This window comes from Sinohyriopsis cumingii, chromosome 2 (genome assembly GCF_028554795.1).
Source record: "Sinohyriopsis cumingii isolate HCF-2022 chromosome 2, ASM2855479v2, whole genome shotgun sequence".
NCBI lineage: Eukaryota > Metazoa > Mollusca > Bivalvia > Unionida > Unionidae > Sinohyriopsis > Sinohyriopsis cumingii.
Genome location: NC_142962.1, coordinates 30,413,811 through 30,427,005, shown reverse-complemented (window position 1 = coordinate 30,427,005; position 13,195 = coordinate 30,413,811). Strand labels below are relative to the sequence as shown.

The 13,195-nt window shown below is 34.9% G+C and overlaps 1 protein-coding gene across 1 annotated transcript in view; it reads left to right on the top strand.

Moving 5' to 3' along the window:
• The first annotated feature begins 1,727 nt into the window (after window positions 1-1,727).
• LOC149804557 (uncharacterized) overlaps window positions 1,728-13,195 on the top strand; it is a 32,572-nt gene continuing 21,104 nt past the window's right edge. Inside the window, exons 1-6 of the mRNA XM_089932817.1 lie at window positions 1,728-1,963; window positions 3,558-3,703; window positions 5,183-5,278; window positions 7,533-7,689; window positions 8,285-8,330; window positions 9,635-9,790. Coding sequence (XP_089788943.1) covers window positions 1,776-1,963; window positions 3,558-3,703; window positions 5,183-5,278; window positions 7,533-7,689; window positions 8,285-8,330; window positions 9,635-9,790 — 789 coding nt within the window. The 5' untranslated portion in view covers window positions 1,728-1,775. The remainder of the gene's footprint in view (window positions 1,964-3,557; window positions 3,704-5,182; window positions 5,279-7,532; window positions 7,690-8,284; window positions 8,331-9,634; window positions 9,791-13,195) is intronic.

Here is a 13,195-nt window from a genome sequence, read left to right as displayed (position 1 = left end):
AGACACACGTATGAACTGTCAATCAATTTCGTTAAGGGTCAAATAGAAACTGATAGCTGTAGCCAACCTGATTTACCACTACCAACTCGAGGTCAGCTTGGAACCCTCATACTTGCGCGATAAAACGCTCACGTTTTAGCTGCAGCAGCAGATGGAAAACCTCTCCTGGATTGTTTCTACAACGATGAGGTGGCATGTAACGATGTATCCAACACAGGTACGTTCTTTGTCAATCATATTAAGCCATCATTGATTCGGCAAACAGCAAAAAACAATCAAGGTCCATTGAAAGTCAACAAGGACGCACTTGTTCGGGTAAAGGTTATTGGCCAAAGACGATCTATGGATCTAAAAGGTGTAGGCGTAATTGGTGTGTTTGCAGGTGTAAACGTTGCTAAACAAGTAGATCTCACTCTCGCAGGAAACGTAAATATTCCGGAGGCTGATATCCTCTATTATTGTACATGCGCATGTATTTAGTCGTAGATGAAATTTATGGTCATGCTGCTGTACCAACTGTACACCTCATCAGCCATTGTACGTGTACCAATCCGTATTATTGTCGGAGCTATATCGATATTAACCAGTAATTAACTCGTGTGGTGCTAGCAAATTAATGTCTATTCACAAATGCGCGTCTATTCCGATTTGCTTGCAGCCACACAAAACAGTCTGAAAACAAACGGCAAACGGTATTCTGCTCCAATCTCGGATACAAAAAATCAGTGAGTTTGAGACTGTGTTGACGAAGATGGAAAATCATAGAAAGTTAAAAGCACAAATAAGAAACAGCGTGGATTCACTTATGGAAAGTTAATTATAAAATTTGCAGAGATTGGTTAACGATCGAAAACCCATTAGCTCGCAGTGAATGTTAATCAATACCATATGCTTACCTGAATAGGTACACACCACGGAATTTGTTTATATAGCCAGATTAGTATCAGGGGCTGGTGCTTAGCCTTTTTTGAAACCCTTTGGGACACTTCCATTCGTGCGAGACTCTACTCCTAATGACTGGCGCACGCACATGAAGTGTGGTTGGGTTGCTTGCAGCCCCCGTGGTAATAACTAAAAGTAGTCAACAGGCAACGCTCACTTATAGGCGATATGTATCATGACTGATCGAGGTGAGGATGGGTGGAAGGACCACAAGGGTGACAATAAAGGCAAAACGCCAACTCTGGTACTACTCTCAAGACTGCAGCACAAGAACGGTACAAGAAGAAGCCATATATAATTACATAAATTTTTGCCTATTCGGTTAAAGTTTTTGTCTGATATCAATCGAGATTCTGTTATCTTGCATATCTAGAAAAACTAATGTTCCAGCATCCGTTTTTATCTTATATGTTGCATATTAATTATTTCTAAATCGCTGAATGAAAAGTGACCGACCAGACAATGACTCGCTGGAGAAACCTATGCTTTTGCGGCGACCTGACATACGTTAATGGGAGTTAGTATTGTCCACATTAATTATTATAGGCGTCATATTTGCCGCAAGTTTTACCGTCTTCATCCTCTTTTCTCTCATTTCTTTTAATTGTGTTCCTAATCAAAATAATTAAGAAGAATGGCAAGTTGATCTTCAATCTTGCATTTTACTTTTTATTAAGCATGACATTACAAGAGGTGATTTAGTATTATTACTACAATTGAAATTATCTATATTTCGATTGTCAATGACCAGCGATAATGTGGTCACACGTAAGGTCAGATAAGCATTGGCATATATACTGACTCCCAGGTGAAGTACTGTGTTTTAGCGTTACATGTCAGCCTTGAAGATGGATTTTTATGTTGTCCATGTGTTAAGTGTAGCACTTGTAGCCGCTGCTGCCCCCAACTTGCTGCAGAACCCGGATTTAGAGAGCCTGAGTAACTGGAATTGTCCCTCTCATCATTGCGAACTGACCACTGACAAACACAGCGGACAGCATGCAATCAAATCCTCTGGCAGGTAGGCATGCAATAATTTACATTGTAGAAACAAAGCGGGGATCAGTTCTAATTGTCAGTCAATGTAGCAAACAGCAATAAACATGATTACACAATAATACTACACCTAAATTCTGTTGTCTGTCTTCTGTTTTCCATATCAGGAATTAGCCATTGCATATAGCTTTTGTGTACCGTGTGTAAACGCAATTGTTTCTTCGTATCGCAGTCGTACTATATCGTACACATTGAAAGGGTTATGTTCAGGTCTCTTCCTTTAACTTCTTCGTTTTGTATCGTGGACTTAAATTTTGGAATAAGACATATCATTTACTGCTAACTTTATCAAAACTTTGATGTCTCAACAAGAATTTGTGTTCTAAGTTGGCACTCATACATGAAATTCCTGATGTCTACCCTGGGCAACTGTCAGAGGACAGAAAGACTTATCCAGATAGAGAGACATTGTCAGATATGTAACAAAAACATTGATTCTAGTAGCATTTATAAAATTAAGTTTCGATTGCCTGCGTCCAACACATAAGGTTGAGCTGTAAGGCGTTGACTTGTAAAGGTACTAAAAGAGAAATGCAAAAGACAGCTATTTGCAGGCAAATAAAGAAACTCGAGTCTCACACAAATTCACAGGCACACACACACACACACACACACACACACACACACACACATATATATATATATATATATATATATATATATATATATATATATATATATATATATATATATATATATATATATATATATATATATATATATATATATATATAAGAGAGAGTGAACGAGACAGAGAGGCATACACGTATAATTTGGCGACATTAGAAGCGTTGATAATGTTGAAGAGACTCCGTTTTTAAATTTTGTTTCATAGGTCAGAAGGGGTATCTTGTTATCATTTCACGGATCAGGGGTGTCACCAGGTTCATATGCTCCTACATTAAATTAACATTATTAAGTAATGCTATTTATGTATACTTACACATTATAAGTTTTTCTTGTAAACGAGCATTAACCAGTTTTTTATGATCCACAAAAATGGTTCACAAGAAACTGGTTAATGCGCATTTAGGAAAAAAACAGTACTTGTTTGTTTCGTCTTTTTGAAATACATTTTTCTTGAGGGCTTTAGGTTATTTCATTATTTTTTCCATATTGGGTTGTTTATCATAAAGCGAGTGTCAATTTAAACAGGAAAATAAATTAACTTTATATTAATGAAAGATTTGGTCTTATCATGCAATAAACTAGTATCGAAGTTTCAAATACATCGAATCTTTTGCTAATAAATGTCTTTTCACATATATTTTCTTTCTAGCTCTTGGCAAAATGTAACGGTAGTCTTTGAGGTTTTAACTCTAATAAGTATCCTCTATTTTTTATAAATATTAATGGAAATATTTCTTATCAGCATGGTAGGATAGAAAAGTGGCTTTCCTAACGTAAGTAATTAATACAAACCTGAAGTATACCGACATGAAAATTTTCACCGGATTAACCTTATTTCGTTCAGGTAAATGTGATGTATTTATATGTACAAGATCTTTCGCTGCTTAGAAATAGGGTAAAATAAGTAAATCTGTATGACTTCACTTAAGAACACAGGACTGGATGGGCCCATCCCAGTGGGTGACGCTAAAACAGAACACCAGATATGAAGCCGCTGCTTTTGCAAAACTTTTACAGAACCCTCATGGAAAAATGTTCACCAAAGCTTATTTGTCTGTAGAATTCGACTTTAACGGTAAGGAATGATTTATATTTACTTCATCAAGACATAAAAATGTATCTTACTCTTCAACAAATAAGCTTTTCGTTAGGCATTGAAGCAATGGAGAACCCGGTGCATTACGTCGTTTCAGCTTTTTACGACTTCGTGATATTCTGTCGAAACTACATGTCTTATCTGAGCAGGTTGGCATTACCGGCCAGAAAAAGTATTTTCCTTTGCTACAGTGTTTAATTTTATGATGAGAAACATGCATCAGAACTAGAACTCGTCAAATTACAATTATCTTCATGCCGTAGGACCCCATTTAAAAAGATATTAATTTATCTCACTCAAAAAACTTGAATTGAAGCAATGTATTAGGTTAACGTAAGGACATTACATAGATTAGGCAATATCATGTATTGGTGCGTTAGATGGTAAACTTTTAGATAAAATGTATCGAAAGTCCTTGTTTGGGTATGTGGTAAATGGTTGTTTTGTTGTAATCCGGAACCACAATTATGAGCTGCAAATTTAATAAAAATCCCATTTAATATTTTCATTATTGGAAAACTTATTTTTGTTCCATAAAATATGTGCATTTTCTTTTGATAGTAAGGCACACCTGAACGCACGCAGAACCTCTCCGCAAGTTAAGCATATCTACACACCGGGTATTGATCAATTGTTCAGCCTGGCTATCCTTGGAGGGTGGCTCATATCGCATCCATTCCATCGGTTAAAATTAAATCAAGGGTCTCCATTTTATCAAAGTTGAAAAGAAGGAGGATAAATCTGAAAGACATTAAAGCATTTACATTATCCACACTTTAAGACATAAATGTATAAATTGCAAGACTATTTGGGTACTGTCGTTGCAAGTTGGTGAATAGGTTGCTTGCTCATGTTTTGCGCTTCAATTTGTCATAAATTTGAGCCGAAATGTCCTGTTCCAAAAGTCCCATGTCGTCGAGGAAAGATCAAAGTGTGAAACAATATAACTTAATTATATAATTATATCGTTCTATATAAAAAAATGACAATAATGATAATATTTATAACCATCAATAACAACATTTATCACCAGTAATGCTAACAGTAATGTTACAGATGTCTTTGTCTTTTTGATCATGAAATATAATTTATAGTTCCTAATATCATAGTAACAGAGGGGTCTTCGTGCAAAATTACTATAAATGTTCAAAATGTGTTTGCTCTTCCACATTCTTAAAATGTACGTACACCTTAACTGGTCAAAAAATGTTTGATAATACCAGACGCAAAAGAGTATCAGAATGTATTATTTCGTCTTCGACGCGAAATTACTTTGTATAAAAGTTGTCTTAGCATATGAAGCTCTTCAGCTGCAACTATGTTGTTGGCCTATTCCAGCTGATACGTTACGTGTTATGATGCAACACATGTGTTTACACGTTACATGTTCTGATACATTACGTGTTGGCATACATATTTCACTGACATAAAATCTAAAACTTCAATTTATAATATTAGATGGATCGAAAAACTATGTGCACATTGCTGAGCAGCCAACCGTAACGCAAGGGCATTGGATTGAATTATCAGGGGACTTTATTACACCCAACAAAGGTAAGTAGCCCGATATATGTTCGAAGCTGAATTCAGTTCCAAAACTAATTTGACACTAATGATCTAGGTTTTGTATGCACTTCATCACCATGTAAAATGATCGAGCAGCTAAGAACACACATTCAATTAGTCCAGTTGTTTTTGCTTAGCTTTTGGGAAACCCCTTTGTTATTGACTAAAATAAAATGGACTCTCAGCTACTTGAAAGTTTTGAAAATTATACACGGTGCGCACGGGTTGTGAAACAATTTGTTCAGATGATATTTTGATATCGATTAGGTCTAAGATACTTTTGAATATAGAACAGGTTTTAAATCGGAACCAGATCGTTTGTCCCTTGGAAACCACCTTAGCCTATTTACATGTTATCTGACACAAACATACTGGGGCTACTGCTTTGCCCCTTCATTCCTGACTTGCTAGCTAAGGTTGTTATGTGGAGAACACACACGATTGCCAAAAATCTTAATGGGCACGAGACTGACTGCAATGTTACTAAAGGAGTTTTTGAGATTTTTTTTATTAAACTTTGGTCAATATAAGCCTTTCCGAAATATGTGATCGTACTTCTTCTGAAACGAATATTGTGTGATCCTCTAATAACAACAATGAAAAAGAATCATAATGATGGAATAAAATGTATGGTATACAAGAACGCACCACAATAAAATTCGGGCTGTCAATCAAGCAAAACTAGATTAATGTTTTTATTTTTAGAAAGCCATTTTATTTAAAAGGCGCAAAAGCAACCGAAATACCGCAGTTGGTGGAAGAGTCCACTTAAACAGCAAGCACGTTCTTATCTAAGAAAGATCAATTATATCAACTAGCTTCCATGATAATGAAAGATGTAGTTCATTTTCAGTCAGAATGTCTTTAGATATTTAGAAAGATACGATGAGAAATTTATAATTTTATTATTCATCGAAAACGTACAAATTACGTTACGTATATGTCGTTTTTCCGAGTCGCAGTAATGATGGGTACACTCAAACGTAAATGATTCCAAATGGACAATGTAGGTAGGTTAATGATTATATCGAAAAGGTCCGTGTAAATGTGAATATATCACAAATTTGCCTTTACCAGCGTACTTTGTTACGTGTTTAGGCTCGAATAAACAGTAACACAGAAAGAGTGAAAACAACAAGCTTTCTAAAATTAACAAATAATTTTTTCCTGGGAAAATTCTGTCAAAGTGAAAAAAGGAGAAGAACTTGCGGTTTCAAGAATCAAATAAAAAATAATCTAAGAATAATCCACGAATTAAATTGCAAAAGACCTAGTAATAAATGTTTTAATATTTTCATGCTCGAATACTGATGGAAAATCCAAAATGGATTACGATGACGTATGCTGTAGTCAGTACTGTGCTTATCTACAGTTCCATGTAGAAATACAAATAATGGCACTCCGGTGTTGGAAATCCAAATTAAATTCGTAAGCAATGTCTTTCCAAAATTTCTGTGTGAGCGCTCCTCAAAATATTTCCAGAGAAAAAAAGAATTAATCCTTTTGAAATCCAACTGATCTGAAGAAAATTATAACTCAAAATATGGCTACAACAAAATAACTTGACATCAATGTAAAAAGCCCAAACGGAGAAATCTATATCAAAGCATCTATATTAAAACTAACAAATGCGTAGTAATGGAAAAACCGGGATTGCGAAATCACGTGATCGTGTTTATGTCACGTTCACCAACAATGACCCTGACGACAACGAATCGTTTTAAAATAAAATAGAACTTGTTTACGAATGTTGCTACAAATTCTGAAACAAGGTCAAGATTTAAGATCAACACCTGATGTTTAGGAATGAATGATTCAGGTCGATTGCTTTTCTGGAAAAATATCATCTCGAGTGAATAAATTTACATTATAAAAGCATATAGTAGAATAAAAAATTTAAAACTGACAAACAATTAAATTAAAATAAATATGAATTAAATCAGATATATGTAACAACTTTATATCAATAAATACTGTCATCTGCCTTCCAAGTAAAATTATGGGTAGTATTATTATCAACATTCACAACAGTAGCTTTAAATCTCCAAGGTTAGGAAGCTCTGCATGGCGAAAACTCGTAAAATAATTTGGTGTTGAGTATTAGTATACGATGCCATTTTTAAGTCTTATGTTACATAAAACGGGTCATATTGAGATTGCAACTTCGACCTTGTTCTAAAAGCGACCAATAGGTATCATAATCAAGGCGCTTCATTTTAAAAAACTCTATTTCCTTGAAAAGGAATCAAATCCAGTCGAATTTACACAGAAGGCTTAGACCCTGGTATAGATTTCTTGATGGATTCTGCTTCCCTCACGGAATTGCCTGAGAATACCCACTGGAAAGCGGAAGCTGACAACGTCATCAACAGTAACCGAAAACAGACGATGCATCTTAGGTAGGACATATCATAAACTTCGTTTGTATTCTATTGGTCAGGTATCTATTGACCACATGACTAAGTGATCCCCGCCTGCATGTCTGTTATTTTAGTTTTTTAATTCAAAATTTACAACCGTTGTTGAAGAGGGATGTATTCATGTGCTCAAACTAAAACACTAAATGGATTGACAGAGGAAAGCCAAGGTGTATCATGTTTGCCTCTTTTTTGTTAGTTTATTTGTTTGTTTTTAAAAACTTCAGTTTTGTTGCTTTGTTGCTCTTTTATAAATAAAAGTTTGTATAGTGGATTATTCTTATTTGATAAGCAAAAGGAACATATAGTCATTTTTACCACCAGGTAGACAACATACCACCTTCAAACACAGTTGTAAGAATAAACCTGATCTTTCTCAAGGTAGATGCATGCATAATTCGCAGATTAGCTAAATAAAAATGACGTAATCTTTCTAATATAGCACTAATAGGTATTTATTATGAACTTTGCTATTCAGATGCTGTACACAATGAATTTAAAATGTATCTTTAAACAGTTGAAAGCATAAGATTGAAATAGTTTGGATAAAGCCTATATGCTGTGAATGTATTTACAGGGTGACGGCAGATGGTCACATCGACGCCTCGCTGGTCCAGATCGAGGTATGCAACTATTTATATTCGTGTTCGTGACATCCTTTGGTGTCCAGATAAACGGAAATCTCTCTACAAAACTTTTACATAATCACTACTTTGCACTCTGGAACAACACCTTCTTTTAAGTGCAGATATGAAACTAGGTTTTTGAGCATCTACCTTTTCATAAATGTATAAGGTGTTCATTGACGTCATTATACAAATACGGGAACTCATAGCATCACACAGATCTTTAAATTTGTAATATAACTGCATTATCCTCAGGCATACCAGATTCTAACTTTATCTGATTTTCTCTAACCAGTTTCATATCTTCGACAACCTATTTTAAGACCATAAATGTTGGGTCGAATATTGGTTTACAAAATCATTGTCACATGCTCTACGGAGGAAAATAATACTCTTTTCATCATTCATTAATTATTATATACTAATTTTCCAGAAGCCTAACTGTAAAATAGTTATATTCTATATGTACAGATATCCCAAATGTTTGACAAAATTCCAATATATATATATATATATATATATATATATATATATATATATATATATATATATATATATATATACATACATATATATGAATTTTGCAAAACACTTTGGATATCTAAATAGGATGCTTGTAGTTCTTAAATCATTTAACGTTACGAAGGTCATTTTCCTTTCACACACACACACACATTATATATATATATATATATATATATATATATATATATATATATATATATATATATATATATATATATATATATATATATATATATACCCTTCATAACTAAAATGGAATGCTAATAGTGTCATCAAAAACATATAAAAACATATACAAAAATTATTGATCGCTCTGGATTTTTGCAATGGTAGCAACGTACTAAACTTAGCGTTGACGTCACGTCTAATGATACCTCATAACAGTGTTGGACGATTTGTTTCATGCGCAGCTTTCATTGTGGCATTTCAGTGCGCGACCGGTTTGTAATGGATACAACCTTTAAACGAATGAGTCAAAAAATGTCGAAATAACGCGAAAAATTGTTATTTAATACCATGTATAATCACATGCTAAAAGACAACACGCATTGCTGAAATGGTAGTGAAATAATAAATGACAAGCATGAGTTGTACTATATATGTGCGTGATCTCATTACGAGGTTAAATTCATTTCAGTTCTTTAATAGATATATTTCTAATAATATTCCATTCTCTTTTCATTGTACTTACTCAGAAAGTCTTGTTCTCCAAAAGACTTACAAAATTTCAAATGAAAAAAGCACTTAGAGCTTCGTGTTTTTCATTTCTACGCTAGGTCATCCAGACAAAGCACGCTTTCCCGTTCGGCACAGCAGTGTCTGCGGACTTACTACTGACTGGCGACGCCCGTTATAGAGATTTTATATATAAACATTTCAACTGGGCAGTCCTGGAAAACGCGCTCAAGTGGCAGCTTATGGAAGGGCAGAGGGTAATGACCCATGTGGAGTTTTCAAATGTTTCGTAAAATGAGGGTAACGTAGTAATCAGCTAATTTATGTAATGCTTTCCATATCAAGACCTGCAATATAAATACTGTTTGGGTATATATGGAACCCAAAACAGAAATATACCTACATACCTACCTACATACCTACCTACCTACATACATACATGTCATACACACACACACACACACACACACACACACATACATACATACATACATACATACATACATTGAGGTAGATAACTGGGAGAGAGGCAGAGGGAAAAAAGGTGGGAAGATAGAGATTAATGCTCGACTGTAACTATAAAATAACATTTGATTTGCAATCTCGACTGTGTGAGACGTTTACAGAGGTTTATATGATTACCCATTAGGATCTGAACTTAGGAGAAGGACTATACTAAAATATAGTTCCGCACCGGGACTTAAAAGATGCACATTCTTTGTGTTGTTTTTACAAGTCATGCAAAAGAAATAAACACAAATAAATAATAAACAACGGTGCAAATATTTAATTGCAAGTCCACAGTTATATCGATATTGTCAAAGTGTAGGACAGAATTTAAAAACAAGATAATGGAGAAGCATCTTCTTCTTATTATGATACTAGTAATAAATTTGTTAATATTTTCTCAAATTGGACTATTCGGCCTTTAACGAAAATTGATATTACAGCCTGATTGAAATGGGCCTATATGATATATAACGTGAATTCAACAACGTGGTTATACTTTTTGGTTTCAAAATTATCCATTGGGTCTATATGGCCTCTCACGGGAGGCGTAATTTTAAAACTACTACTAACAAGTACGCCATTTAGACTGGTCAATTCTCAGTCACATACTGAACAATATGCAATCATTTATTTACCACGACATTAGTCATCTACTAACTAATAAAAAGATTACCAAACATTCAGTCATCTACCAAGCAACTTTCCGTTGCAGTGACCAACACCCCACACATACTAATCAGCGAATTAGGTGTTTAAAAAGGGTTATGAAATCACACATTATTAGACACAAGGGGCTAGGAGTACAAATACACATACTATGCACACATGAACAAACTATCAAACACAATAGTAGATGTACTCACACATGTACAAGCATACTATTAAACAAACTATCCACAAAATCATACTATCACACTAAAGAACAATTCGAACTTGAAACACGAATAGATTGGCACTAATTAAGTAGTATGTCTTTCCTAACAGAACCGAGTAACCCTGATAAAGGGCGTTGTGATGTTTAATGAAAGATGATTAACACAGGTGGTACTGTTTCACTTCCTCTTCTCGGGTTTCCCGTTACTAAAGATCCTTAGACAATTAGAATTTTGAGGAACCCTTGCCTGTCCACACGCAATGGTCTATGCTAAATAGCCGTGCATGTGACGTTCGTGATGGTCCCCAATTATTTGATACACGTAAGATATTCTAGAATGAAGAGCATACTGGAATTACTATTCGATAATCCCAAGTTTGTTCTCATCTTGACTTGTCTTGCGAAATGATGACACAGATGGTGAAAGCATATATAGAGAGAGAGAGCAGATCGAACTTGATTTGTAGATTCGACCAATCAGAACACATGTAACTTGGTTCCGTCTGAGGTCACTCTGTGAGCACTTTTACGATTTACAAGTTCAGAATAGTGCAGTTACTGCATGACAGGGCTGAAATGAATGCATTGTGTTGGGATGCGCCTGCAGTGGATGTTTCTTATACTGGGGGTTACAGTATTGTGAGTTAATTTGTTAATGTATATTTGTGTTCTTTTAATATCTTGTCCAAAATTTTAAAAATTCCATACAAAGATACACAATGGTAGAAATCCTTCTTTCGAAGCCATACAAATCAAACGCTAAATCTTGAGAAGAAAAGAAAGAAAAGAATAGAATCGAATGCATTTTCTACATATCCCAGAAGGAAACTGAAAGAAAAAGAACCCACTCTAGAAGAAGAGGCAATGCAGCTAGTACGAAAACCTCGACATGTGTTCGTATCCACTTTTCTTCTGTTATTAACGATGTAAGCTCATATTATTTAATAATTTGTTTCCAATCTTCTGAAAACGAACGGACATCCATCTCAACATGTACTTCTTCTCCGTCAACCTCTTGATCTAACGCTCCGGCTGTAGACGCAAAATGGCATCCGCTAAGACAAAACAAGACAGACCAGGCATGTTACAAAGTTGACTGGTTTTGGCCAAAAAAGAACTTACACAATTCAGTCGGGTGAAAATACCACTTGGTCAAGTGCTGCCTAAAGTAATTTTCTACGGGTAATTGCCATCAATTGGAGACAATTGTAACATAAAAGAAGAAGAACATATATCGAATAAGATTCATTACATTTTCCCTGAACAAAGATGTTTTCTCCAACTTCACACCATTATCCAAAAATGTCTTCCAAAAATGGAAAATTAAATAGGCTATCCCTTCCCTTTTATCTAAACATTTGGAGCTCATTAAAAAAAAACACCGAAAGAAATTATCGATGTGGTGTGTGAACTTTATTTGAATGTTTCAGTGGAACAGTTCCTTCATCCTAAATACAGAAACATAGACTTTGGATGACATCGCCACCTTCTTGGCCAAAATGTTGAAAAAACCAATACCAGTCTGTCACAAAATGTCCTCGTTCAACGAGGATGAATTTTTCCCATACTGATATTGTTAATTTTGTTCCTCTCTTGTTAGGTGATAGTGCTGGGACTCTTCGAGGAGGAGCTTTAAAGTGAAGATACAAATGACAAATGTTTCTGTAAAGACACTACAATTGTACCCCTGGGTCATATGGAAAGACGACAATTAGCATTAGTTCATTGCAAAACAGATACCGCACTTACCTCCTAATCCTAATTTCACCGACATGACACATTTACAACAAGAGTTATAGTCGTTGATGGATCAAACATACTCATCTTAAGGCTAAACTTACTCGGATAGCACATTCTTTTCAAACAACTTCACCCTGTATGGCAAAAATTATTGAGACTTACCATGCTTCAATTCGATCGGAAATGAAAACATATGGTACAAAAAGATTTTGTCGATACCCTCTTCAGCAGACACAAACAATGGGAAGTCTGAAGTGAAAAAGAAAACAACAAAAAGAAAACAACCGATTACTGTTATGGAAACTTCATTGCTCGTTGGATTTATCAAGGGTTACAATCCAAGAGGTGTATCGAGCAGTGGATGACATACTTAGCAGCAAAGAACAACATTTAGCCAACATATATTACAACCATGTTCATGTCGCTTGCTACGGTGAAATTCAGAAACTTGTATCGTGCAGCTAATCGCAAGTTCAGAACTATGCGTCTGCAAGATAAGCTGCAATTGTTACAAGAACAATCAACGTGTACATTACAC